Below are 27883 nucleotides of genomic sequence, written 5' to 3' on the forward strand. Positions count from 1 at the left end.
AATTTGCATAAAACCTATTAGAGTTTTATGCTCCATCATTATTGTAACTTAACTTTCAATTATTCGAAGGAGTATTATCTCCCAGCTTCAAAGGTTCAACCTAAGCTGTAATTCCTGAAACATTAGATATTCAAATTTATTCAACTAAAAAAGAAGCGAGGCATTAAAACTAAGCTCCTCCGGCATGAAAGGTAAAAAAGGCTCGCATTAAGGCTCTTTGGGACCGTGCTCTATATAATTGATTTTCTCTATTATTCTGAATAGGAAATATTCTGGACCCTTGCTTACTTGAATTTTAAGAGAATCTGTTAAATATTAAATACTGTAGTATCCTAATAGGTAGGATAGATCTAAATGCGTATCACTGTAATGTATTATTGACAATGTAGTAAATAGATACGGACACTACTAGATTTATGTAAAATCATGACCCCATGACACAAAGTAAAACCGTTGTGACAGAATGAAAGGACATTCTAATCCACAAATCTAACACGGTATTGAGAACTTTGCTAATAACATTTCGCTTAGGCTTCCATTCGTGTAGCATAATATACGTACTCTGGAACAATGTATAAAGGGGTTCCAATGACAACAGCAAGCATTCACAACTTTAATAACACGACAGTCAACAGTCAGCAGACATACAGTGATATAGTAATTTACTAACACATTACAATTCATTAATTTACTAATACATATCCCTGTATGTCAAAATATCACTGAAAATAATTTTTCATCGAGCTTGTGAGCCCTTGTTAGTCGTGGGATGAATTTGGTAAGCTAATTCTGACCTACTTCCATAATGTTGCCAACGTCTGATCCACTTGACATTTGCACTTGCATATATTGTATGTTTTTGTTACGATATTATAATTATGATCATTGTATTTGCAGTAATGGAGTGTTCAATAATTAATACATGCTATATTAAGAGCTCTGACGCCTAGTGTAATAACCGGATAGAGCCCAGAAATTTTCGAAAAAAATGACATATTGTTCTACTCGTAGAGCATTAAGATCAAGTTCTGGAAGTATTAAGCCAATCAGATGACATTCATATTAAGTGACTAGTTTTTGCCTTCATCACTTGATCAAATGCATAGCTTACGATTCAATCCCTACTAATATCGATTAAAATAATCGTTTTTTTTTATCCATAAGATCGATTCTCCGATTAATCGATCTTAGATCGCCATCCCTAGTTCCCGTGGGATTTCCGGGATAAAGACTATCCTATGTCCTTTCTCGGGTCTCAGACTATCTTTGTACAAAATTTCATTAAAATCGGTTCAGTGGTTTAGGCGTGAAGAAGAGGCAACCAGACAGACAGACAGAGTTACTTTCGGATTTATAATATTAGTATGGATCACAAGAGCTATGACTCAAAATAGACTAGATATTTCCAATAGTCTTAAATAGTACTAAAATGGAGAAAGATTTGAGCTCAGATTTCCAGGTATCTAGGCTAACACTACTAATTGAAGAATGAAGCTTTTTTCCAAGGTTTAGTTGATTGTGTTTCGATTTTGTGTGTATCGTTTTCTACCACGATACAGGAATGTGAGTGTAGTTAGCGTCAGTTCGATTTTCATTATACCATCTTTAACACATAGAGAAGCTTTATAAACTCTAACAGATTTTCCTTCAATAATGAATTGGATTCAGAATTGGAAGTATTTTTGGAATGTTGATGATCAAGCCACTGCCCATTACTTTCTGAACCCAATTAATTGGGGTATGGCTTATAGGCAGGTTATTTACATGTGATATTCGGGGTGTGCAGAGTTGATTGCGTCACCGGCACGTCACTCGGGATTGGTCGGTTATTGATTAAAGCTGCAGTAATGACCGGACAGGCTATGCGTCACTCTGTATGTGACGAGCGTAGGCCTTAAGTGACAAGTGATGGGTGGAGATAAACTAAACTTATACCAATATTTTATGAGAAGTTTAATTTGCTTCTCTTCAAGCCTTAGATTGCCGCGTTTTCAGCTTACTGTTGTTGACTATCGATAGTTAAATATGTTTACTGTTTATTTTTATTGTAAAATTGAAACAGTGACGATTTTATTACATTCAACATTATATTAGCTAGATATAACTAACACTAAATTGCGATACTCACTTCTCAGAAACTGTAATGTAAACGCCGTTTACAATAGAATCCAATAGAAGTAATAGAAATCTCTGCTAAAATCATGATACTTCCTATAGGCTTACATTACATTAATTGCAAAGGATGGTTTTGTTAACCCTCTTATAAATAACCCTCTTTATAAATGTTTTTTTAACCGACTTCCAAAAAGGAGGAGGTTACTCAATTCGACCGTATATATATTTTTTTTTTATGTTTGTTCGGCGATTTTTTCACGATGCCGCGACCGATCGACATGATTCATACACCATTGTATGCGGCTAGTTTCACAGGGGGTCCCATTACCCAGGAAATTTAAAAATTTTCGCCAGTTTTCCCGGGAAATTGGAAAAACCCGATTTCTTTCTTTTCTTTCCCGATATAAACTTCAATAACTCGAGTATTTCTTAACCAATTTCAATTTTCTTTTTTTCATATGAAAGGGTGTTTTGTTGCGGTACTTTCCTACTTTAACATTAGTATGCTCTGATGATAAGAACTTAAGTAATGGGGTGGAACTCATCATCACTACCCCTGCTTTTTACATATTTTATAACAACTTTCCTTCTGCCCACTCAATTCTCATGAAACTTTAAATGAACATTGATTATCTAGATTAACATGATATGATGGAAATTCGACTATCAACTCTTCAACCCTGGTAATGCAGAAGTGCCTCCTGCCGCAACCATACAAGTTAGGCATTTGGAACTTATGGATATTTAATAAGGTTGTTAGGTAGAGATATATGATGGAGAATTTGGCCTTCAACTCTTCAACTCTGATAATGCAGAGGTGCCTCCTGCCTCAACCATACAAGTTAGGCATTTGGAGCTTACGAATATATGATAAGGTCTTTGAGTATAGACATATGATGGAAGATATGAACTTCAATTCTTCAATCCTTATGATGCAGAGGTGCTTCCAATGTAAAGTATATAGATTAGACATTTGTTGTAATGAAGTTGGTAGACAGATATATATGATGAAAAATTTGACCTTCAACTCCTTAGATCTGATGATGCAGAGGTACCTCCAGCCTTAACCACATGAATAAGCCATTTAGTGCTTTCACGCATATTTTACAGGTCCTAAGCAGGTACATGTAATGAAAAAAATGACCTTCAACTCTTTCACTCTGATAATGCTGGTGTGCTTCCAAGTTAAACCACAGGAGTTAGCCATTTTGTGCTTTCATATATGTATTAACGTCACTAAGCAGACACAGGATGAAAATTCAAGGTCTTAACCCTGATAACTTTGACCGTAAAGTCTTCAATCCTAGTGACGCAGGGACACTGCTGGCCTAAACAACAGTAACTTGACAATCACTTCTTACAAATATAAAATATGATTAATGAATACGCTGTAGTTTTCCTTAACTATTGAATTAAGGTAAATTGGACCGACTCACTCGCAGAGTTTTACCACCTAGTTTGATTTATTTACTTTTCTGTTCCAACCTAACCTAGCAAACAATATAGAATTGCATGTAGCCTCGCCTATAGTGTTTCGTATTGAATTGGTTAGGTTAGGTTGAAACATATAAGGCAATATAAAACTAAGCGAGCAGGGCGCGGAAGCGCCCTGCGAGCGGGTGGGTCCAATTCGTATGAATTCAGACCTTACCTTTATTCATGATCACCTTTATACAATTTTACATAATATTAATACAAACGGTAACATATCATCACTAAAAAGGGTGAAAAAAAAAATTTTACAAAAAAATAAAACCGACTTCTATGTCACTACAAAGTAAAAAATAATTGAAATAAATGTTGGTTTAATACATATTTCTGAAGTCGGCGCTCATATTAGACACGCTGTTTACGCCATTATCAAACGAAATATATTGAGCGCCAACTTCAGAAATATGTATTAAACCAACATTTATTTCAATTATTTTTTACTTTGTAGTGACATAGAAGTCGGTTTTATTTTTTTGTAAAATTTTTTTTTTGTTAACCCTCTTTTCAACAAATTCTAACATGTATGCGATCAGCGTTTCTACGCTGTGCACCAATTTGGAGTGCAGTGCGTCTGCATTGAAGGACGTCAAAACGTCCACCGCATTTCATTACTCACCATTTCAGAACTTTGATGCATGGCGGCTGCGGAATTTTTATTGTTACCTTTTTTGTAATGAAATAAGCAAATGTGTATATAAAGAGTCCTATGACTTTAGTGCACGGAAATCGTATAAAAGACGAACATTTTACATTATATAACTTACGTTATGATTATGATATGATTGATTGATACCTGTTACTTTCCTGAACTTGGTCATAAACGGACATTATACAATACAATACAATACAAAAATGCTTTATTGTACACCAAAGAATACATGAAAAATATACACAAACATAATGAACGGTACAACAGGCGGTCTTATCACTTAAAAGCGATCTCTTCCAGACAACCTTAGATTTGTTGAAAGAAAACAATATATATGCAAGAAATACAGGTAGGGGTGTACAAATGTAATACATACCGACTCGAAAATTATCTTTGAACATATCAGCAGCTAGTGTAGAAGGTGAAGAAAGTAAGGGATAGAAATAGTGGTAATACGGAGAATAGGAAAGAACGATAAAGTAAATACATACAAATAATAATAATAATTATTATTTATGCAGCAGGTAAACGTGTCAAGTAGAATTCCTTTACTTGTCTTTTAAAAGAATCTAGTGACTGTGCCCGACGGATAACAAGTGGTAAGGAATTCCATAGGCGCACAGCCACTGCAGTGAAGGATCTGCCGAAGAAGGATGAAGAACAAGGATTTGAAAGTGATAGATTTTCATTGGAACGAAGGAAGCGTGTGTCGTGAGAGAGATGCAGGTAATGAAATCGATCCTTTAGGTAATTGGGACTGTTTGAATTAAACAAGACGCAGTACAAAGCAGAAAGAATATGAGTATTCCGACGAAGACGGATTGGGAGCCACTTGAGTTTCTTTCGATACTCTGAAATGTGATCATACTTGCGAATTCCAAATATGAATCTGATAAACAAATTTTGAATACGCTCAAGCTTATTAAGTTGCTCCTCGGTTAGATCTAGATAGCAAACATCTGCATAGTCAAGGATAGGATGCAATAATGACATAGACAGGGAGATTTTGGTCGAAATTGGTAAAAAGTTGCGGAGCCTCCGGAGTGATCCCAAAGACAAAAATACTTTCCTACTGACCTCGTTGATCTGAGGAGTCCAAGAGAGACAGCTATCCAAGTAAATGCCCAAATTTTTTACCGTGTCCTTTAGAGGAACTTGGACACCATCGAACAAGATTGGAGGTAAGGTAGCAAGATCAATCTTTTGCAGTAATCTTGAGCTGCCGATGATAATGGCTTGGTTTTTTTGAGCATTTACTTTCAGTCCATGTAGTTGGCACCAGTTTGAGATAGAAGTCAGATCCGCATTTATAATACCGATGGCATTTGGTAAGTCCTGAGGTGGGCATTTGTAGTAAATCTGTAGATCATCGGCATAAAGGTGGTAGAGTGAAGATAAGTGAAGGGTTATCGAATTGATATAAATAGAAAAGAGAAGAGGAGACAACACGCCACCTTGCGGTACGCCAGCAGCAACGTTCGACCATGCTGAGTGTTCGTCATTAATCATTGTACGCTGACGGCGCCCATACAAGTAACTCTGAAACCAGTCAATTGCAGTCGGAGATATGTTAAGAGATCGTAAAGTAGCAAGCAACACGTCGAAATTAACAGTGTTAAATGCATTGCTGAAGTCAAGCAACGTCAACACTGTCACCTCCTTATTATCCATTCCTAAGCGGATGTCGTCCGTGACTTTCAGTAAGGCAGTAGTCGTACTATGACCGGGACGGAAACCAGATTGGTAGGGATTTAGAATATTATGAGCGGAGAGAAAGGAACTAAGCTGGTGATATATGAGACGCTCAAATACTTTAGATAGGAATGGGAGAATGGAAATAGGACGAAAATCGGAACAACAAACAGGACTATTCTTTTTAGGTAAGGGAATAATTTGAGCATCTTTCCATGCTGACGGGAATGTCCGGCATGAAATTGAAAAGTTAAGGATATGTGTAATGACAGGAGCTACAAGATCAAGGACGGGTATGATCATATTACGACTAATGCCATCACTGCCTACGGAATCTGAATGGATCGAGAGGATGCTTCTCTTAACATCACAACTGTCGAATAGACTAAATGAAAAAGCAGGATAGTCAGGAGCGGGACACATAGAAAGAGTATTTAAAGTAGTTTGTTTTAAATTGCTATCCATGCAAGAAAGATTTGTGAAAAACTGATTCAGACAGTTGAGGCTAATATTACAAGGAACAGTATTATTACGCGCTTTCCCAACTCCTAGCGACCTAAGAAATTTCCAGACCTTTGCAGAATCTGTATCTTGTACAGACTTGTGAATATAGCGTCGTTGTGCATCTCTACACACCTTATTGCAACGATTCCTGATGATTTTATACTTAAGGTGATTTTTATTGCTGGGATCTGACTTGTATTTTGCTTTGGCAGTGTTTTTCTTAGTAATTAATGTTTTAATTTCCTCCAGTTTTTAATTTCCATTATAATGATAAATTCGAAAAAAAAATGTGTTACATTTTACTTTTTCGTATTTTATAAAATTTTGCATTTATTGATTTTATTTTACAATCATAAGGTATCCTTGAACCGTGGTAATTAAGTCACGTATAGAAAACATATGTGAAACAAGGTATTTTATTAATATTTATATGCGCCACCGAGAACTTCACCGATTTGCTAAAGTTTGACATAAATAACGTCGAAGATAAAGTTCGGGTAGAGTCTGTAAGAATAGCGAGGACGTAAACTACAAATACCATTTAACATGACACGTCCATGATATCATAAAAATAACTTCACACTGATGGTAATGTCAAAATAATTCAATAGACGCTGCACAAAGCGCTATAAATGGCTATAAACGTTCAAAAATCCGTGTACACTCGCGAAGATTTAATGTTGCGAGCGGGCAGCGCGCCAGCCGCGGGACGGCGCAAGTATCACAGGAAATTCAACATTTTAAACAAATAACACTTTATTGCAAGTGAAACCGGATCTCTGGAAATACAAGAATACTTACTTTATTTCTTTACTTAAAGAAATCGTTCCTAAATTGTAATTTTGTATGAGTTCATGTTATTTATGTACTATTATATATATACTGTAGGCATTAATATAGTGGGTACAAAAATATTGCTTATTAGATAAGATTACCCTTATCCATTGCTGCAAATGTTTTGTTTACTCTATGATAATTTAAAAATGATAAGCGAAACGTAAATGTTCTGAAATTAAAAAATATGTAATAAACTTAAATGTTTTTCAAATTTTAAAATTTGTCACAGAAAACTTCCAATTTTCGGTTTAAAAATAAACTTAATTTAATTATGCAAAGTCCTATACCTGCTAATTTCGTGTTCAGCCATTTAGTATATTAGCGCGGAGGAAAACAAAAATAAATAAAAACAAAGATTTTTTACATACCTACATAAATTACCTACCTCTAAAGATTTAACGTCCATATAACACTATCTATTTATTAGTTTCTATTTCAAATTCACAGACGGACACTTTTATTTTGTTTATTTGATGTTGAAGATATTGAATTGGCAGAGAAACGAACAATGGAAGGAAAAAGGTTAAATAAAATATATTTCTTCTACCACGATAATGAGAGCCAGTATGAACCCAACCTTCGATCCTCGACCAATAAAAAAGGATAAGTTCATAATACGACTCCCCGGAGAAAAACGATTGATTCGAATGAATAATACCGTTGTTATTTCCTGAGACATGTAATGGAAAAATAGTTCCTCACAGAAAGCTTATGGTGTTTGCGTCTGGTATACGAATCAATTCAATTGTACTGCTGTTTTGATAAGGTATTTCTTTTAATATCATGGCAGTAGGAAGCTCTATTGAAGAAATGTTTTCGTTGTCGTGAAAAAGCCTTGATTCTAGTGGAAAATTCATGGTAGCTTATAAACGCAATTGATATAGATTTTTATCTGCTTTTATGGGAATTATACGGTTTCTTATATAGGATTTTTATGGGATATCAACCACATAATATTAACTACACAATTAAATGAGAAGTACTCGTTTAATCTTACGCAGATAGTTTTGTTATTGTCACTGAAAATAAAAATGTAATGTAAATCTCTATTTAATCAAAAATAAATACAAAAAATATTCAAAATTACACCGTTTTGAAAAAAAAATAAAGCGAGATTTTTTAATGCTTTTTTCATTATATGAGAAATTGAAGATTCGTCAAAGATCGCTTGCGGCTCCTCACTCGGCCCACACCCTAACATATCGCCTGTCACAACGTCCGGCACAACGTTCGTAATAAAGTTCTCACAAGCGTTCCGTTCGTAATTCAGAAGCTCATAACTCCAGCGCCATTGTGCTCATCATGGTAATGTGACGTGCTTTAGTTTAGGACTAATTGGTGGCAGGTATCCTTGTTCTCATTGTAGGTAGGGTAATATCTATGCGAATCCCTGCAAAGTCTATGCGAGTCATTTGCAAGGTAATAACTCTTTAACAAAATTTGTTGTGATAAATAATTGAGCTTGCATAAAATACGTTGTAATTGATTTTAAAACAAGTATAACTTGGTATATTATTTTAAATTACCTTATCTACTTCATATAAGAAACGAATATCTATCTTCTATAATAAATTTATCCGTATTAGTCGACATAACTGACCTTATGCCTAATCCTTGTTATTCATCTAAAAATACATTCTAATTAATTTTTTATAAGAATTTTGCTTGATTTAGAACTGGTTTGATGCAAACAACCTACTCTTGAATTCTAATAAAACTAAATGTATTAAATTTATGCTACCAAATGTAAGGAGTACGGGGATGAATGTCGCTCTAAATGGTGAGACTTTGCAATTCGTCAATGAAACTGTTTTCTTGAGGATAACCATTGATTCTAAACTCCAGTTGGGTCCCCACATCTCTGCTTTGTTCAGCAGACTTAGTATTGCAGCTTTTGCAGTCAGAAGAATTAGACAGTTAACAGACGTCCCCACTGCCAGACTTGTCTATTTCAGTTACTTTCACAGCATTATGTCTTATGGCATTCTACTGTGGGGTAGTGCTGCTGACATAGACTCTATATTTACTATTCAAAAAAGAGCAATAAGGTCAATATATAGTCTGCGGCGTGGTGAATCCCTAAAAGAACTGTTTCCCACAATTAATATATTGACGGTGCATAGTCAATATATTTATGAAAATATTATGTATGTAAGAAAACACACTGATATGTTTGAAAAAAATAGTAACCACCATAACTTTAATACCAGAAATAGAAATAAATTAGCAATTTCTAAACATGGATTATGTAAGGTGGCTAGATCTTTCATGGGCAACTGTATTCGCTACTACAATAAAATACCCGACCACATTTTGAATCTCACAGAAAAAAAGTTCAAACGTGTCGTTAAACTAACGCTATGTAAAAAAGCGTACTATAAAGTAAGTGATTATTTGACTGACAAAACGGTGTGGTCTGAATTAGCTCCAGCTCCACATGTACCATTACGTTAAGTTGATATTGTCAAAAACATTTTTTTTAAAAGATGTGTGTTATGGAATTTCTTTCGCCGCTTCTTCTCCATAACGAAACACCTTGTGAAGTGGTGGTAGTTGTATTGACATTCAAAAAGTGCTCTGTAAAGAACCTATTTTGAATAAAAAAATTTATTTGATTTTGATTTGATTTGATTTCTAACCTTGCTGAGTAAATAATGTATCATGATATTGGGCATACTGTTTGACAATAATAATTATACCATGCTTAAATCAAGTTGAGCTGGACAATTCAGAATAATAACATTTACTAGTGAAAAGGTCCAAATGCTTGTTAAAAGATAATATATTCGTCAGCTCATCTCATATGATCCGTCGTGTGATGAACGGTCCCCATACGTCCTCTTTGTTTGCGCCGAATTCCGCAGCGTTGATTGGATTCTGTTTTGACGTTGCTGATTAATGGGATGCTTTATGTCCTTTCCCATTATGTGCGGTAGAATGTATTTAAATGATTCAATGGGTCGCTAGTCGTTACAATGAAACAAGGTTTAAATAAATGGAATAGGAGCCACTTGAAACATATTGTGATCTTTGTCAAGAAAATCAGTATATTAAGTTACAGTAATTGTTCGTTAAAAAATAAAAACTTTCTAGAAAGCAGTTTGTAAACTTGGTGTATTAAATATGTGACTTTTAATAGCAGTTATTTGATACCAAAATAGTTCATGTCCTTCACGAAATACTACTAACAATAGTACCTGTCGATAGCCAGTTGAAAATTTACTGAAAAATCCGTTACAATACAAGTATCATTGTGTTCTTTATTACTATCCACTTTATTTTCATTGGCCACTCATTATTATAGAAGTGGAGTACTCAGGGTTTTATTAAAATTGAATCCTATTTATCAGATAATAGAATTCATAACGAAACGTGTTCTATCGTACGAATCTCGAATTTTGATTAAAAATGTATTGACTAGAACTTGATGTTGGAAAATATATTTGTTGATATTTGAATCCTAAACAAATTAATAGCGAAATTAATTCTATGCTGATCAGATTTTACAATGTGTGTTTTGGTACTGTTTTTTTTATTTTAAATTGGTAAATATTTGTGATAAGGATACATTTGGATAGTCTTTGCCTTATATTAATTTAAAAAGTATATAACGAAGGTCATACAAGTTTGGAAGAATTAAAAATACATTTTGCACTTAGTGGTGTGGATTCTACTTAAACTTTAACTTATTAAGAATTTGGAATTTGAATCCAAACGTATGCGTATCACATTGTAATAGAAACAACATCAGCAGTGTAGGACTGCTGTGTTTAAATTAATAATGGAGACATACTTGTTTGAGGTGTTCCATCTTAGACTTCAGTGATAACAACGCCGCCGCGAATGTGGCCGACTTCAGATAGGACTTACTTTATTTGGGGGTGATTGCAAATGTGCACGAGCGGTAGTGGCCACTTAGCACCACGTAAACTACATGCTTCTGCGTTACTTCTGTACTATACGGATACTTGATAATGATGACAATAATTGGACTATTTCAGATACAGCACCGGAACTCCATTACACCTTCATCGAACAAGCCTTACACCCTGGACCTGCTTTAGCTCTTCACTGCTCGGCGTCCGGATCTCCGCCTCCAAGATTTACCTGGCTTTTGGATATGCAACCTGTAGAAGAACACAACACACAGCAAAGGTAAATAACAGTTTTTCAAAGGTAATTTGTTTTATCATCCTATACATAGGTTCATAATGACCATTTTAAATTATTTCAAGACAATAAAATATTATGCCACTACACCCTACGTACCTATTCTAATTTAATCCTGAATTTAAAAGGTAACTATTTTACTTTACTAAATTTATATTTTTGGTATTAATTTTATCCAGGAGCATATCACAATTCATGAGCCCGAATGGAGATGTGGTGAGCTATCTGAACATCACATCAGTTCGCCCGGAGGACGGTGGACGGTACACGTGTCGGGCGCACAACTCGCGTGGAATGGTCGAGCACTCCACGCGACTTAATGTGTATGGTATGTACTATTATCTTTAATCCGATTATTAGAGAGTACTTTACGAACATTTTTTTTCATGCCTCGTTTATATTTTCACATTTATTTATTATATATATATATATATATATATATATATATATATTAGGGTGGAGCGAAATTCCTTTTTTTATTTTTGGAAATGTAATAGTGACGAAAAGATGTCTTGATGGTTAAAACAGTGTGTAAAATATTATTCTGATCAGATAACGGCAAGAGCATCCGCAAGGTCAATAAACTTTTAAAAATATACATTTTTTGTGTATACTTTGCAGATTAAAGCTGAAGGTGTCTATAACTTTTTTAAACATTTACTCTATTTTATTCATTTTATTTTATAGAGTTTGATCTGCAGATCAAACCCAAATAGATCAGGTCAATTCAGGTCGCGGCTCACGGCGTTTAGATCATAAATAAAATAATTTTAAATGTAACTCAATGAGAATTCGTTTTAGTTCTAGCTTTCATCATAAGATGGCGTTTTTATTAAGTGTATTCTTACTGGTAAATATCGACTGATCATTTTATTTACTTAGCAAAATAAATAAATCCGATTTATAATCGTCAATATTATATATCAATAACTTTCTGACTTTATTAACTAATAATAAAAAACATATTTAACTAATGTATTTCGGAATTGGTGGTTCTTTATCGCTCATCGTAATCTGTTCTGTGGGCTTCAGTGGTCATTATTACAAAACAGGAATTGCTTCGATTAGAATTAACTTAGGTAGGCAGGTATAAGTAGCTCGAGGAACGCGTGATAATTTTAGTGTCCGCACCGGCCGACCGCCAACAGTAAAGTCTAGTCTCGTCTCGCTCGCAAGCCCGGTCGGTTCCCACACCGGCGCATTCCAACACTAACTTTATCGAGTGCCACTAGATGGCGCTAGCGCTCCGGAAGCGCTTCAGTACCGCGATTTCCGACATGTATGTTATTGTTGATCGCCGTGTTTGAACTCGAATGTTTTCTTATTTTCATAGGGCGTTTGTTAAAATATGTGTAGTTCATAAAGTTTTAGTTTGTTGTTAAATTTTATAATGAATCAGACAATACGTGTGCAGTGTGTGCGTTGATAATCTGATATAGTTAACCCAAAGTGAACAAGATGGCGTTACGGGTAACGTAGGGGTGTTGATTTCTTGTATTTGGACCCCCTTTTATATTCATCTTTTTTTTATTTTTAGTATTTGTTGTTATAGGTGCCTACGATCTATATACATTGTAAAAAATTCAAGTGTCTATCTATTACGGTTTAAGCGGTAGAGCCCTGTAACAGACGGACAGACGGACAGACGGACAGACAGCGGAGTCTTAGTAATAGGGTTCCATTTTTACCCTTTGGGTACGGGACCCTAAAAATGAATAAATGCTTTTTTTTCATTTCTTTTTTTTTAGCAGCAGCGATAGCCTAGTGGTTAAGAAACGCGGCCTCTCGATCGAGGGGTCCGAGGTTCAAATCCCAGGCACGCACGCACTGATTTTTCAAAATTATGTGCGTATTATAAATTAATTATCACTTGCTTAAACGGTGAAGGAAAACATCGTGAGGAAACCTGCATACCTGAGAGATTTATAAAAAAAAAAAAAAAATCTCAAAGGTATGTGAAGTCTACCAATACGCACTTGGCCAGCGCGGTGGACTATGGCCTAATCCTTCTCATTCTGAGAGGAGACCCGTGCCCAGCAGTGGGACAGTAATGGGTTGATGATGATGATTTTATCAATTTATCGCAGTCACAATTTTTATCGTTGTCTTTAACAAAGCCAAGATGCTGACAGTAATTTCTTTTTGTGTATGTACCTAGTGTTTTTCAATTCCTCCACTTTGTAATTCTCTATTTTTCTCATACTGACATATTATTATTGGTTGCAGGGCCCCCGTCCATCCGCAACACCGGGCCGATGCGCGTGGTGGCCGGTGTCAACACCACCATCTACTGCCCCTACTCCGGATTTCCAATCAGGTTGATGGAGGTGCATTTGTTTAGTAAGATTATAAGTTTCGTTTTTATTTGGTTGTTTAGCTCTTCGTTGGTCAAAGGAGAGTATGGAAAATAAAACTTCCAGATAGTCATTTCTAAGAGATATTTACAGTTACACGTGTCCGTAGTTTTTTTAGGTACTCTAAACTATGCAGTAGTTATTAATATTATAGTTTGTTTAATTTAGTTTAGGATTCGTAATAATCTTAAAAAAAAGTGGTTATTTATTTTCTTTGATCTTTATAAATTTTGTTTAGAAAAGTGAAAAATAGTGCTTTAATATTAAATAACAAATATTTTCATGGTCAGATAATAACATAGTTTTAAAATAAACCGTATTAGAGGTTAATCGTTTTGTAAGGTAGTTAAAAATCAGTGATTGATGCAATATTTTGTAGAATGACAGCTGTTTATCTAATACTAGTGAATTATAACTCATACTTTCCTATCCTTAGTGAGATTCGCTGGCAGCGTGGAGGCCTGGACGTGGCGTCGTCGGGCGGGCGCGCGCTGTCCGGTTTGGGCGGCGAGCTGCTGCTGTGGCCGGCGGAGCCCGCTGACGCCGGCATGTACTCCTGCAGGGTCACCGCACCGTCTGGCCAGTACGCCCAGAAGGATGTGCAGATCTTTGTGAGAAGTGAGTTCGTTTTAGCAACATACGTTAACGTGGATATAACTTAGAAGCATCTCCTTGCAAGGTTTGTCCACTGCCATTATAAACATGCACAGCGAACTTAAAGTCATTTGTTTTATTTTCTTTGCAGATCCACCAAAAATAGCTGGATTCTACTTTCCAGAAGATCTAGTAGAAGGAAGTTCGATTCAAGTTCTGTGCGGGATCACATCTGGAGATAAACCTGTCTACTTCTCGTGGCTCAAGGATGGACAGCATATTCCACCTGGCTTGCAGGTAAGATGGTTGATTTTCTATATACCTACCTACAGATTTTGCTATCTCTAATGGATAATAAATCATATGTAAAACATGGCAATTTGGCTTAAAAATATTTTCTTTTAGGTTGAAGAGAAAACATTAGACGAGTTTAGTTTCTTAATATTCTCGCACCTGACTTCAAAACACAGTGGCGAGTACACATGTGTGGCAAGTAACTCTGCGGCGGAAGTTAATCACACCGCTCGACTTGCTGTGAAAGGTAAGGATAGAAAAACAAAATAAAATTGTGTATAATAATTATACTCTTTCGGCCTTATTAATAATCCACATTTATTAATAAGGCCGAAAGAGTATAATTATAGATAGCCTGCTATTATATAATTATAGATAGATAGGCCGAAAGAGTAGAATTATAGATAGTAGAGCAAGCGTAACTTTAAAACTAGTCGTAATGAAAGTTACTGTCATTTTTATACATGAATTCATTCATTGACTCATTCTTTTTACTTTTAAAATTTGAGTATAAATTGCCTATATTTTATTCGATAAACCTGGACTAAGAAGTGAATAGTTATTCCGAGGTTACTCCATGTTTATTAGTGACATTGTTATAACGAAGTTAATTCTTTCTTACTCTATGTTTAACTAGTCCAGGTTTAACTATGGATTAAGGTTGGAATATGCGTTTTTTTTATTAATAAGGCCGTAAGGGTATATTTTATATGATATTAACGTATATTTTATAGTATTGGTTTTACATTCCAGTGGCACCTTCCTGGGTCTATGAGCCACAAGATGTATCGGCATTACTTGGTACGCAGATTCTCGCGCACTGTGTCACCAAAGGATACCCAGAACCAAGGATAACCTGGATGAAAGGACAAAGTAAGATATTACTGAATATGCACCTATTTAACCTACACACATTTATTGTATGTATTATACTTATATAGATTTGGTGACTATTGCACCATATAAATGTTTGATCATGTTCTGTGACAGGCTCGAGCACAACCGACTTCAGGCCACTGTCCCGCCTGGAGGTCCCGCTGACGGTGCTCAGCAACGGGTCGCTGACGGCGCCGGCGGCGGAGCGCGCGCACGAGGGCAAGTACATGTGCCGCGCCGACAACGGCGTGGGCCGCGGGCTGTCGAAGGTCATCACCGTGTCTGTCAATGGTAAGTGTACAATGATTTTGTGGAATACTGTAGCTAAGTAAAGGGATATAGAGAATAAGCCTTAATGGAGTCCCGATGATGACAAAGCAGTCTACCAAACGAAATCAATTATGAATGTAATTACGAATTTACATTAAATAACTTAAATTAAAAGCTAAGTTTGTAGCGATTTTCCCTAATTCGACGTGGGCATTTCTTAATTGCGTACTTGCAAGATATGTAAATCTTCAAATGCAAATATTGCATTGCTTGGCAATGTTGCAAATGTTCCATCTATAACTTTGCTTATTCCTCCTACTTCTTATTACTCCTGAAATTCCAAAGATCCTCAAGTATAACTATGATTTGCATGCGTTTTCGATTGTGAATTATGTATTTGTTGCATGGCCAGAACCAGCGCACTTCGAGTTCTCCTCCCGGAACATGTCAGTCCGCCGCACGTCTTCCACCTCACTCATGTGTGAGGCGCGAGGGGATCCACCGATTCAGCTCCATTGGACTCATAACATGCAACGACTTGATTTGACTACATACAGGTAAGATTTTTGAATCCTCAGGATATGAAAGATCCCATTATCGCCACACCTATACCTATATTTGCCAGAATTAACAAGTTGAAGCAAATATACTTTAATCACGAGTGATATTAATGTATTTCATGCCGATATCATCTAAAATACATGTTCTATGTATGACTATTGTTGGGATATACCACGAAACAGTAACCATTTATATTAGATGAGCAATAATTTTTCCACTATTTACCAATCCTATGATATAAAAATATGACAATTCTTGACGATAATTTTAGGGTATCAGTGTCAGAAAAGCGTTCAGATAGTGGAGCAAGTTCAACTCTGACCATTGCCCACGCTCAGCGACGTGATTCAGGGGTATATCGCTGTCGTGCTGAAAATTCGTATGGACGAGACGAACTGCTAATATATCTAGCTGTTCAAGGTTTGTTCAATTGATGAAAATGTTGTAGTTAAACAAGTATTGCTTAAAACAAGATTTTGTTATCAACAGTCATAATGTAATTAAATCTTTTTATCTGACATTGCCAGACCCTATTTGAGGTCCTTATTTATAAGTTTGTTTATCATAGAATGCAACGGGAACTGATTGGAAATCTATTTAATAAAGCTTATGGTGTAGCAATCTAATTAAATGATTCGCCTTCGCCTTCAGAGTTCCCCGAAGCGCCACGCGGTCTAGTCGTGCACCAGCGCGAGGGCCGCGCGGCGCTGCTGGCGTGGCGGCGCGGCTACGACGGCAACGCCCGCCTGCGCGCGTACCGCCTGCAGTACCGCGTGGTGGGCGACGCGCAACGCACTGCCGACTGGACCGACGCGCCCACGCGGGAGCTGCTGCCTGACTTGATTACTCATAGGTTAATATATTTACACATAGTATTAATGTATTAATGATTTGAAACTATATTTTTTTCCTTTTTTGCTACTTTTTTATTCAAAACTGGTTACAAAGTCTTCTAGAAATAAACTGAATGTCTGAATGAAATACACACAACGGCACGACGTTATTACTTGAATCATATTTTCTGTTCATAATTACTTATATTTCACAATATCTTCCTTGTTTATAGGCAAGAATCATTAGAGCCGGAATCAGAAGAAATCCTCGAGTATAGAGTTGATGGATTACGACCTGCTACTGCTTATGCGTTGCGGTTAGCAGCCGTCAACGATATTGGAGACAGCGAGTATTCCGAATCGGTTATCGTACAGACTTTAGAGGAAGGTCAGTGATTTCTTGAAAGATATAATATTTTTGTGACAAAAAAGTATTTTGGTCGTTTAATATTACCTTACTTATTTTTAGTTCCATCTGAGCCTCCACGAAATGTTGAAGTTCAAGCAGACGCACCAGGAGAATTACTTGTAAAATGGCAGGTAATTGTAGATACATTTTTGGCTTAAAATAGCTGAGCATATACGTCATTTTGAACCTCATTTCCAATTTGTACCTATTTTTTAAAAATATCCTCCTTAACTGCTTAGCATGTAATTGCAAAAAAATATAAAGTATATTGTATGGTCAGGCTCCGCCGCAAGAGTCGTGGAACGGCGAACTAGTTGGGTACGCGGTGTGGTGGCGCGGCGAGAACGTGTCTCGCGCGCTGACGGTGGCGGGCTGGGCGGCGGCGCGCGCGCGCCTGTCCGCGCTGCGCGCGCACTCGCGGTACGAGGTGCGCGTGCGCGCGGTCAACGCGGTCGGCGCGGGCCCGGCCTCCACACCACTCGCTACTACCACGCTGGAAGATGGTATTTAATACCTGATAATTGTTTTCTTTTGGTTTAAAATTTAACGCATTTTATGCATTCGAATTTTTTTCGTTTGCGTAAGATTTAAACTTTTCTGATCTTACTTATAGATAGTACAAAAGAGTTACTTTAATTATTGAACTATGTATTTTAATACATTGTTCAATAAGTGAGTATACTTACTGAACTATATATACATTGCGTGAAATATTAAATCCCATTGTTATTTTTAAATAGCTAATTACATAATATTATGAACTTTTTTTCAGTACCAGAAGCAGCTCCTCAGCACGTTCGCTGTGAAGCTTTATCAGCGCAGTCAATTCGCGTTTGGTGGGAGCCACCTCCACCAACAACACGAGGTGGCCTTCTTCTTGGCTATGAAATAAGTTATCAGGTACATCGATTTTTTTTTACGAAAAGTTATGTAATACATATTTTTTGAGTAATGAGGGATTTTTCCTCTGGGTGACGTATATAACTATAGCTATTAATATTTTATTTTCATGTATAATATAAAAGTAGCAGACGAACAATAAACAACGCTACGTATCGCTTATGAACGATTCTTCAAAAGAGTATCTAACTGTTTCAGGCAGTAGACGCCGCTGGCACGTCGGAGGGTGAGGGCGTGTGGGAGCGGCGGCGCGCGGGCGGCGCGGAGACGCTGGTGGCGGGGCTGCGCGCCGGCAACTACTCGCTGCACGTGGCCGCGCGCACCGCCGTCGGCGCCGGCCCGCACGCGCACGTGCACTGCGCCACGCTCGATGACGGTACTCGCGACAATAGTAGTCCCGTACTTAATTAGTTGGATTATAATTAACTAATTAGGTCTTAGTGTAGAATAATTATTTCGAGAAAAAAATAAGTCGTTTCGCTACTGGCAAAGCAGTTGATGCAATGGATGAAATGTATGTCACATGACAATTTTCAGTTATTTACTTTGAGTATATCTAAATGACTTCGTTAAATTTCAAATGTTAATTTGATACAACCTTTAAATTCCTCATTAGGTGATGCAATAAAATGAAATACTGTTCGCCTGATAAGGTGATTAGTTGATCTGGAGAAAGTTACTGTACCTACTCATATTTTTATGTGTAAATTTGGTATGTTTAGAAATGAACACCGTTTACTAATTTCCTGGTTCGATTATAGTAACATTAATACATTGTACAAATGTCTCCTTACCCTAGTGCCTGGACCTCCTCTCGATATAAAAGCGTTAGCGAATTCAGAAGACTCGATCATCGTTAGTTGGCTCGCTCCAGCGATGAAAAATGGCAAGATCAGGCATTACACCGTGTATAACCGACCACAAAGGTTAGTTTTTAAATCTATTTCTCTGCCTTCTATCTATCCGTCTATCTCAACTTATTTTCGTAATGATTGCGCTCTGAACTGTACAACTATTTCACCACCCTTAACAACTTTGTAGCAATACCATGATTTCGAATTTAAATTATGGTATTATTATTAATATAGCATTTGAAGTTTTCGGCCCACTACTAATATTACTGTAATCCGCAGAAAACAAGATATATGACTATTTACACGCATTCTTCTTCAGAACCGGCCAGCATTCTCATATGATGATCCTCCACACGTCTGATGAAGAGGAGTACCACGTGGAGATTCGAGGATTACAAGAACATCAGATGTATGAATTCTGGGTGACGGCAGCCACTGCTGCAGGGGAGGGCGAGATGAGCTTGATCGTTGCCAAGAAACCTAGCTCTAGAGGTATTTTTATAAGCTTAATTTGATATATAAATGGTATTAATATGATACCATATCTGCTTCCATTCTGGAAGTCCAGGTTTAAAAGATAGGAACTTTTCCGTAATATAATATGAAATATCGCTTAAATCAATAAAACGTAACCACAAAATTTAACATTTCACAAATAATACTTAGTTGATCATATCCACAGCTTGTTTGTAAAACTTATAGATCCATATCAACAGCTTGTTCGTAAAACTAAAAAATCCAAGAAATCTCATTACTTGAGATAGATACCGAAGAAGTATACTTCTAGCAAAAAACGTTGGTTTAATATACAGCTTGTATTGTGTAATTTCTGCAAATTGTATTATTATATGCGACGTGTAACTCGTGAATCTTATTCTTATCTGATGTAAATCAGACGATAACAATCCGTTTCTTCTAGCTGGTGCGAAGTTGTGGTCGTTCCCTCGGCGAATAGTAGCGGCGGAGGGTAGTCGTGTGTCGATCCCGTGCGGGGCGGCGGGCGCGCCCGCGCCGCTGCTGGCCTGGAGCCGCCGCCACGCGCCCGTCGCCGCCACGGACGCCAGGCTGCGGGTGGAGGGGCATCGGTTGATTATATCCAGTAAGATTTAAAGGGGAAAATAACGCTACATTATACTTATATTATATTTATGTCAGTGTTTTCACGGTGTTCAAGCTTCAATATAATAAGCCTAGCTGATTTGGAAACAACGACAATTAAAAACACAGTCGATCTAATGTATGGCTATATTTAAGGACCAAAGACTACATGAGTGGTTGAAATTTTTTTAACTTCTAATCCTGGCTTAGATATCTATTAAATTAATAACTTTGAGAGGGCTGGTAATATCCTACGTTTTTCTAAGTATGCCAGTAAAGGACATAAAATATTTTCAATTCGAGTTTTCCAATTAGGTTTAAAGACTGGTAATCCAATGATCGAGAAAGACAGTTTAAAATGCAGATTCACGAAATGATTTTTATTTTCTATATCAACAGGCAACAAGCTGTACACATTATTAAACACTTGTATTACCGTGGCAGAGCTGGAAGCGAGCCTGGCGGACAACTACACGTGCGTGGCGCGCAACCCGTGGGGCGAGGACCGCGGCGCGTGGCAGCTGCGCGCGCTGCGCCGCGCCGCGCGCCCGCGCCTGCGCCTCGCCGCCGCCGCGCCCGCCGCGCTCATGCTCGCCTGGGACGCTTCCGATGCTCAAAGTACGTTATTGCATTTACAAATTGTCCTGCCTGAGGTCAATAGACCTGAGGTCGACCACAGATGCGCCGCTACCCCTGAGGACTAAGCTGGAACGCCTCGGAAAACTATGTCTCCCTTACCACACTCTTCGAACCAAAACACAGCGCATGACACTACTGTTAATAGGCAGAAATAGGTGTGGCGATGGTGCCGCCGGAGTCGAACCACAGAGGGTTCTACCACCTTCAAATATTTTTTTAGGAACTAATTGACGACAAATCTGAAGGCAAACGGATTAGTACTAAAAGTGTATGAAGAAGTGTATTAGAAATATAAAAAAGCGTACATCCATCCATCTTGCACTAATCGAAATTTTAAGTGCTTGTTAATGTCATATAAAAAAAATAAAAATAAAACTGTCATATATCCTACTTTAAAAATACTTTTATACATAGATATCTATAAAATCTACAATGGCATCTAACGGCAGACTATGTTCATATATCATAACCGTTTCCTGTTTTCCATAATATAATTTCGAACGTTTTCCAGGTTACATCTTGGAACACGCGCGCGCCGACGGCCCGTGGCAGTCGACGTGGCTGGCGGGCGCGGCGCGCGCGCACGCGTTGCGGCGGCTGGCGTGCGGCGCCGCGTACAAGCTGCGGCTCACAGCGGTCAGCCGCGCGGGCGCCTCGCCGCCTAGCGACGTGTTAGCTGCCTCCACTAGTGGGGGACGTAAGTTTATGACGTTGCGAGAACCATTTAATAAAAAGAAAGCTTCGAAATTGAAGTAGACTATGCCAAACATTTCTGTTTTATATACTCCAAAGTAGGATTCTTTGTATATTGGACAATTTTCGGGTTAGACATAAATTCTGTGATAAGAAATGTGAGTATATAGAATAATTTTATTTACCAGTGAAGTTACGTTGATTAACCCATCTATCGTCTGAATATCACTATAGATTCTTGAAAACTGTCAACATACATCTTTAGAAATATATACTTCAATAACGAAAGTTAATAAGCACTTTAAAATGTATTTACAGCTTCAAAGCCAGCATCAGAAAAGCATTTGATCACGACCAATAGCAGCTGTATACGGCTAAATCTACTGACATGGGATAGTAACGGGTGTCCACTCAGCCAGTTCGTGGTGTCCGTGCGAGCTTTTGAAGAGACCTCGTGGAGATCGGAGACGGTGGAACTCAACCCACATCCGATGACTATCTGTGGCCTGACCTCGGCTACGTGGTACCATCTGCGTGTGGTCGCAACGAGCACCGCGGGGACTTCTACTGGAACGTATTACTTTTCCACGTTAACTGAAGATGGAGGTGAGGTTTTGTCACTTGTGACTTATTCATGTTTATGTGCAAAACAATGCCAATTTGCTTCAAGAAAAGGTCTAGCATGAAAAAGTAACAGTCTTCTTCTTCTTCGTCGTTTCTTGTGGATCTCTGTGGATGATCTGAAGAGCTGCTTCCATACTACCTTGTCTTCAGACTCAGCTTGTCTGAGAGCAGTTGTTAGTGGAAGTCCCATAATTTATTTTATGGTGTCAGACCATCGACTAGGTGATCGGTATCTAGGTCTTCGTCCGTCTACCTTTCCTACCACAACCAGCTGAAGGTTGTCTGGGTTTCTTCGTGCTATGTGGCCAAGTAGGTTAGAATGCGCTTGTAGCAGAGCGTGGATAACTTTGTTATTATTTTTTTATAAGTAACAGTATTACCACGATAACTTTAGAACATGTTATTTAATAAGAACAATTTGCTTCCACAATTGGAACATATCTCTAAATCGTTGTGATTTCAGAGCGGATCCCGGCGCCGGCGCAGTTCCCGGCGGGCGGCGAGGGCGCGGCGGCGGGCGGCGGCGGCGCGGCGCTGCTGGCGGCCGCCGCGGCGCTGCTCACCGCGCTGCTGCTGCTCGCCGCACTCGCTTATAAGCGAAAGTGAGTGAGAGTTGCTTATTTGTCGAATATACAATGTAGTCAACTCATCCAGCTAATTGTATAAATGTTGCCTATAATTAAGGAGATTCAATACAAAGTGCTATATATTTGAATGTCTTGCCTACAACTCACTGCTGGCTACTAGATTTCACCAGAATTAAAATAAAACTATATTTTTGTTTAATTCTATTTTTAGTAAAATTATATATCAGGTTTTCTAAATAATAATGATGATGCGATTTAAATGTTATGTATAGATATGAAAGAATTAATAGTGCAGATTTTTTTTTTGAAAATAACCGTACTTACATATTTAGTTCGACAGCGTCCTGCTTTAGAAAAGGCTACGAACAGAGCGGAGTGTCGGAGGAGGATAAATCAGTAGAGAAACGAGATAATAGACGAAACTGTCAGCAAGTGTATACTTCATCACCTATCAAGCATCCCAATAAAAAGGAACAGCAAGGTATATATAGAATCAATATTCTATATTTAATTAAGTTTTAAGGATGTAAGTATAAATCTTAAGTGTATTTATAAGACCATAGGTAGGTAAGCTTATAATTTTATCCTCTTCAAAAACGTATAAAGCAATCTATCCGCATCAAAGTAATCGAATCGAACAGTGATTTTAATTAGAAAACGAGACGGTGACGGTAAATTTTAAACACGCTTTTATTAGCTTGGGTTGTATCTATGTATGTAACGGAATCTTTGAACTTGATTTTTACCACTTTGAATGGTCCGATTTATTTATATTTTTGAACAATTATCAAGAACCAATGATAATACACGATTTTAATAATTTTATCCCTTTCTCCTCATCGTAAGCGTCAGGAATCAGGATAAACGATTTTCCTTGTGAGATTTTAGCGTGGTTTTTAGTTTTTAAACTATAATTATTTTTGTATTAACAGAAATGTACGAGATCAGCCCGTACGCGACGTTCAGCATGGCGGGCGGCGCGAGCGACGCGGGCGCGGCGAGCGCGGCCGGCACGCTGCGCACGTTCGGCCGCGCCGAGCCCGCGCCGCTCAGCGCCGCGCCGCCCCACACGCACACGCACAGGTCGCCCGCTGACTCTGGTAAATAAAAAATATACACGATTATGTTTACAACAGAAATACTAGGTGCAAGTCTTCAAAACAACTTATTTCTACGCAGTTGTCGAAATATATAACAAGGAGCTCTTCAAAATCGTACATTAATTCCACCTTACTCTGTAACTACCGAAATATGTTTTTGATTAACTAGGGATAAAATAATTCATTATGTTATTATTTTCACCTCTCTACAATAAATTGATAATGTTGGCATCTACTTTATGCTTTTTCCGCCTAAAATAATTTAGATCCTTATATAAGATAAACGTGGTATAAACGTCGTTAATGAATGTATAAAATAACTCGAACCTTTCCGATTGTTCAGAAATACCGATTACATTGGAGTTTATATTTCCAGACGAGTACACGTTGTCGCGAGCAATGACGCTGATGGTTCGCCGGACGGAATCTGACTCGGACTCGAGCGGGTCACCGTGTGCCGAGTGCAACTCCAGCGTATCTTACAGGATGCCGATAGCTCCTGCTAAAGGTAAGAATATAAATGATTATAGATTTTACCGATTTGGTTTGGGTCTGGTTTGTATTAAGTAGTGGCTCTGGTTACTTACTGTTTTTTTTTTAGTTGCTGATCTTGACGAATGCGTAATGTTCTCATGCACTAAGATTAAAAATGCGTAATGTTCCGTTGTTCAGACGAGGTGTTTCGCGCGGTAACGGACTCGAGCGCGGAGTCAGCGGGCGATGCGCGCTCGCTGTCGGCGCGCGCCGAGCGGCCGCACGACAAGCGACGCCGCGCGCGACGACACGCGCCGCCCGGCGCAAGGTCAGCACACCATATACATTAGACACTTATACTTTCAATAACGTTAGTTTAGTTTAAGCCACTGATGTATTGGCGAGCCCTTTGGTGTCGCAAATGTACATAGGCGACGTTAACTACCTTCCATCAGGTAGCACGTCTGTTTTATCATCAGGTTCAAATATATATAAAAACAAAATTAAGTTTTGAAGGAGGTAGAACTCTTTGTGGTTCGACTCCGGCGGCACCACCGCCACACCTATTTCCGCCTCAACAGCAGCCTTAAACGCTGCTGTGTTACTCCACAGGGGTAGTGGCGCATCAGTGGCCGACCTCAGGTGGGAATATCTAATCCTATCTGGGGTTGATTACAGATGTCCATGGGCCACAGTGTATGCTTACTATCCGGTGAACTGCATGCTCGTCCGCTATTCCTATATTATAAATATATATTGACAATCAGCTTTGTGTAACTATGCCCTTACTTTTTCGATAGACAATTCCCGGTTTATCAATACCCGACCAGACGTACTATTTTTGTTGTTATTGATAAATTTTTAATGAATAATTTAGATTCCTATTTTGGATTGGGGACTTTGAGTTTTTATTTTAAACTTTCTCGCACACTTGTCCCAGAATATTATAGTTACAAACGTAGTAGCTGTGGTTACGCAAATAAGAATCAAACTAATCCTATTTGAGGTTTTATACCAGTCTCATGACTATGACTCCAATGATGGACGCGCATAAATAATAATAAATATGGTATATGCATTATTTTGCAGATAATATTTGTTCAGGGGCATGTTTTAATATTTACAGTAGACACATCTAGGGAACATTACAGTAACTTCTTTGTTTCGTAGAGACCTCCGTAACTACGGTTAAGCTTATCACATGTTACGCTAGGTGGCACTGGAATCTATACGTTATTAAGTTTTTTATTATAAACGCCAGATGGCGCTGAAACCTATTAATCGTGTTCCAGGTATCAACAACGTCAGGAACAAGAGAGAAGAGATTTTACAATACACGTATAAATACGAAGACAATAAAGACTGCTGCAAGCAAAATAGATTAATGTTATAAAATTGTTACCTAGATAATTAAACTATTATTTATAAACTTTGTTTTATAAACGTTTTTTGTGAATAACTATTTCTATGCGTTTTGTACGTGATTTGAAATCGAGGCCTATTCGGACAATCTTTACGTGGGTAACAGCCACATGGATAAAAATATAACAAAATTATAATATTGTAACAAAAATATTTTTTTGATACTCGTACTGTTAAGGGTGTATAAATATTTATAGAACTAAATTATTATCGTAGTGAAACTATTCGGCAGATAAATTACTGTTGTGAATCTGCCTAAAATATTTTAATTATACATACCTTTTAAGATTGTGAAATATTTAGGTTGTATTCAAAAATAATTTTAGTGAAGGTATTAATCGGATAGACAAGATAAGGACAAAGAGAATACACCAATCGACCCTAATATACTCATAACAGACTATTTTCAACAGTACCGTGAACATACCTACAGTTTAGTCTCAGAAAACATAGTAACTTGTGCCAAATGCATATAGGAAATAGGACGTCTCCAAATTCGCCGACGTAATAGATTTAAAATACATTGGATTGTAGTAAAACAATAGAACATATATAATTATAATTATACTTATGAGTACCAAATCATATCTCACGAACAGTGTAAAAAATATTATAATAATAGTAACAGTAACGTTATCATCGACGATCTTTGAAAAAAATAATATTATGCTCAGATATAATAAATACATTGGTACATACCTGAATTAAAACGCCGCTATAAAGTAATTTATAGCTGAAAAAATAATAAATAATTATAAATGTATATATCATCATAGTGATAATGGTAAAAGAAATTTTAAAGATGGTAAAACTCATTAACAATCGCCTGAGGTGGTGCTGCTATCATACCTATTGCCTCATTACAGCAATGTAGCGATGATCTCTTCTGGTTTCTAGGATTGCAAGGATTTCGAGTGAATATTAAATATTTTCCTCCTTTTTTATTGTTGTTAAAAAGAAGTTTAATAACAATTGCTCATCATGATGATAACTATTTTATTTTTAATGCTAACACGTAAAAGGATGGATTGTCGATGATAACTTTACTTACCTATACGTATAAGTTATACATAGGATTTAATGTATAAGTACAACAGGTATTGTCAAATTTTGCTCAGTAATTATTGATTAATTTGATATGAAATAGTAGGTTAATTATTTGATATTGTTGCCTAGCACAAAAATAGTGTTATGGTTAATTAGCAGTTTTTTATATAGTAGGTACCTATGGAATGATAATTTTATTGTTTGAAGCAGCTACTTGTCGTAATTATATGAAACTGTATGATGCTTGTCAGTTATTTGTACTTATATACCTATGAACATGATTTTAGATGAACTTTACCTCTCTTTTTAGCTACTTGTTGGTCGGTTTGTATACTTTTTACACGCTCAGACTTATTATGTAAGTGTACATACTATTATATCGTATCGAACACTTTTAAATGGTTAAAATTTATAGGCTGTTTCAACATTTGGTATAAGAACTCTTGCTGTCCTATTTCTAACTTTATTTTATTTTTGATTAAAAATTATAAGATAAACGCACGCTTAGTTGATTTACTAATTGCAAGGATTACTTTTTTAATACGACTATTTTAATTAGACATTCCTTAAAATTTCAATAAAATAGCTAAGTCGTAAAAACTAACAAGATTTGGATCTGAAAACATTTAATCATTATTGATAATGTATGTACACTTACGTAATAGACGCCTAATCGCTGAATTTTCCTGCAATAACCAACACTGCCCTTGTGCTCCTGTAAATAATATACAATAGTTTTAAGTAAGGTGAATATATAATTACAAGTTTTTTCTGCGTTTTATTTAGGTAATCCATA

The 27883-nt window shown here is 37.2% G+C and overlaps 1 protein-coding gene across 1 annotated transcript in view; it reads left to right on the plus strand.

Moving 5' to 3' along the window:
* LOC140749310 (cell adhesion molecule Dscam2) overlaps window positions 1-27855 on the plus strand; it is a 206061-nt gene extending 178206 nt beyond the window's left edge. The window contains exons 10-37 of the mRNA XM_073082405.1: window positions 11290-11443; window positions 11638-11786; window positions 13685-13775; window positions 14249-14430; window positions 14558-14703; window positions 14812-14947; window positions 15454-15573; window positions 15691-15867; window positions 16259-16403; window positions 16679-16827; window positions 17059-17260; window positions 17474-17628; window positions 17710-17780; window positions 17930-18152; window positions 18422-18549; window positions 18748-18925; window positions 19349-19475; window positions 19723-19895; window positions 20323-20502; window positions 20946-21119; window positions 21652-21837; window positions 22152-22439; window positions 22921-23059; window positions 23377-23525; window positions 23977-24144; window positions 24521-24652; window positions 24817-24946; window positions 25911-27855. Coding sequence (XP_072938506.1) covers window positions 11290-11443; window positions 11638-11786; window positions 13685-13775; window positions 14249-14430; window positions 14558-14703; window positions 14812-14947; window positions 15454-15573; window positions 15691-15867; window positions 16259-16403; window positions 16679-16827; window positions 17059-17260; window positions 17474-17628; window positions 17710-17780; window positions 17930-18152; window positions 18422-18549; window positions 18748-18925; window positions 19349-19475; window positions 19723-19895; window positions 20323-20502; window positions 20946-21119; window positions 21652-21837; window positions 22152-22439; window positions 22921-23059; window positions 23377-23525; window positions 23977-24144; window positions 24521-24652; window positions 24817-24946; window positions 25911-25962 — 4304 coding nt within the window. The 3' untranslated portion in view covers window positions 25963-27855. The remainder of the gene's footprint in view (window positions 1-11289; window positions 11444-11637; window positions 11787-13684; window positions 13776-14248; window positions 14431-14557; window positions 14704-14811; window positions 14948-15453; window positions 15574-15690; window positions 15868-16258; window positions 16404-16678; window positions 16828-17058; window positions 17261-17473; window positions 17629-17709; window positions 17781-17929; window positions 18153-18421; window positions 18550-18747; window positions 18926-19348; window positions 19476-19722; window positions 19896-20322; window positions 20503-20945; window positions 21120-21651; window positions 21838-22151; window positions 22440-22920; window positions 23060-23376; window positions 23526-23976; window positions 24145-24520; window positions 24653-24816; window positions 24947-25910) is intronic.
* The last annotated feature ends 28 nt before the right edge of the window (window positions 27856-27883 follow it).

Source organism: Epargyreus clarus, unplaced genomic scaffold (genome assembly GCF_041222505.1).
Source record: "Epargyreus clarus isolate Ecla_fem2 unplaced genomic scaffold, WU_Ecla_fem_2.2 ptg000003l, whole genome shotgun sequence".
NCBI lineage: Eukaryota > Metazoa > Arthropoda > Insecta > Lepidoptera > Hesperiidae > Epargyreus > Epargyreus clarus.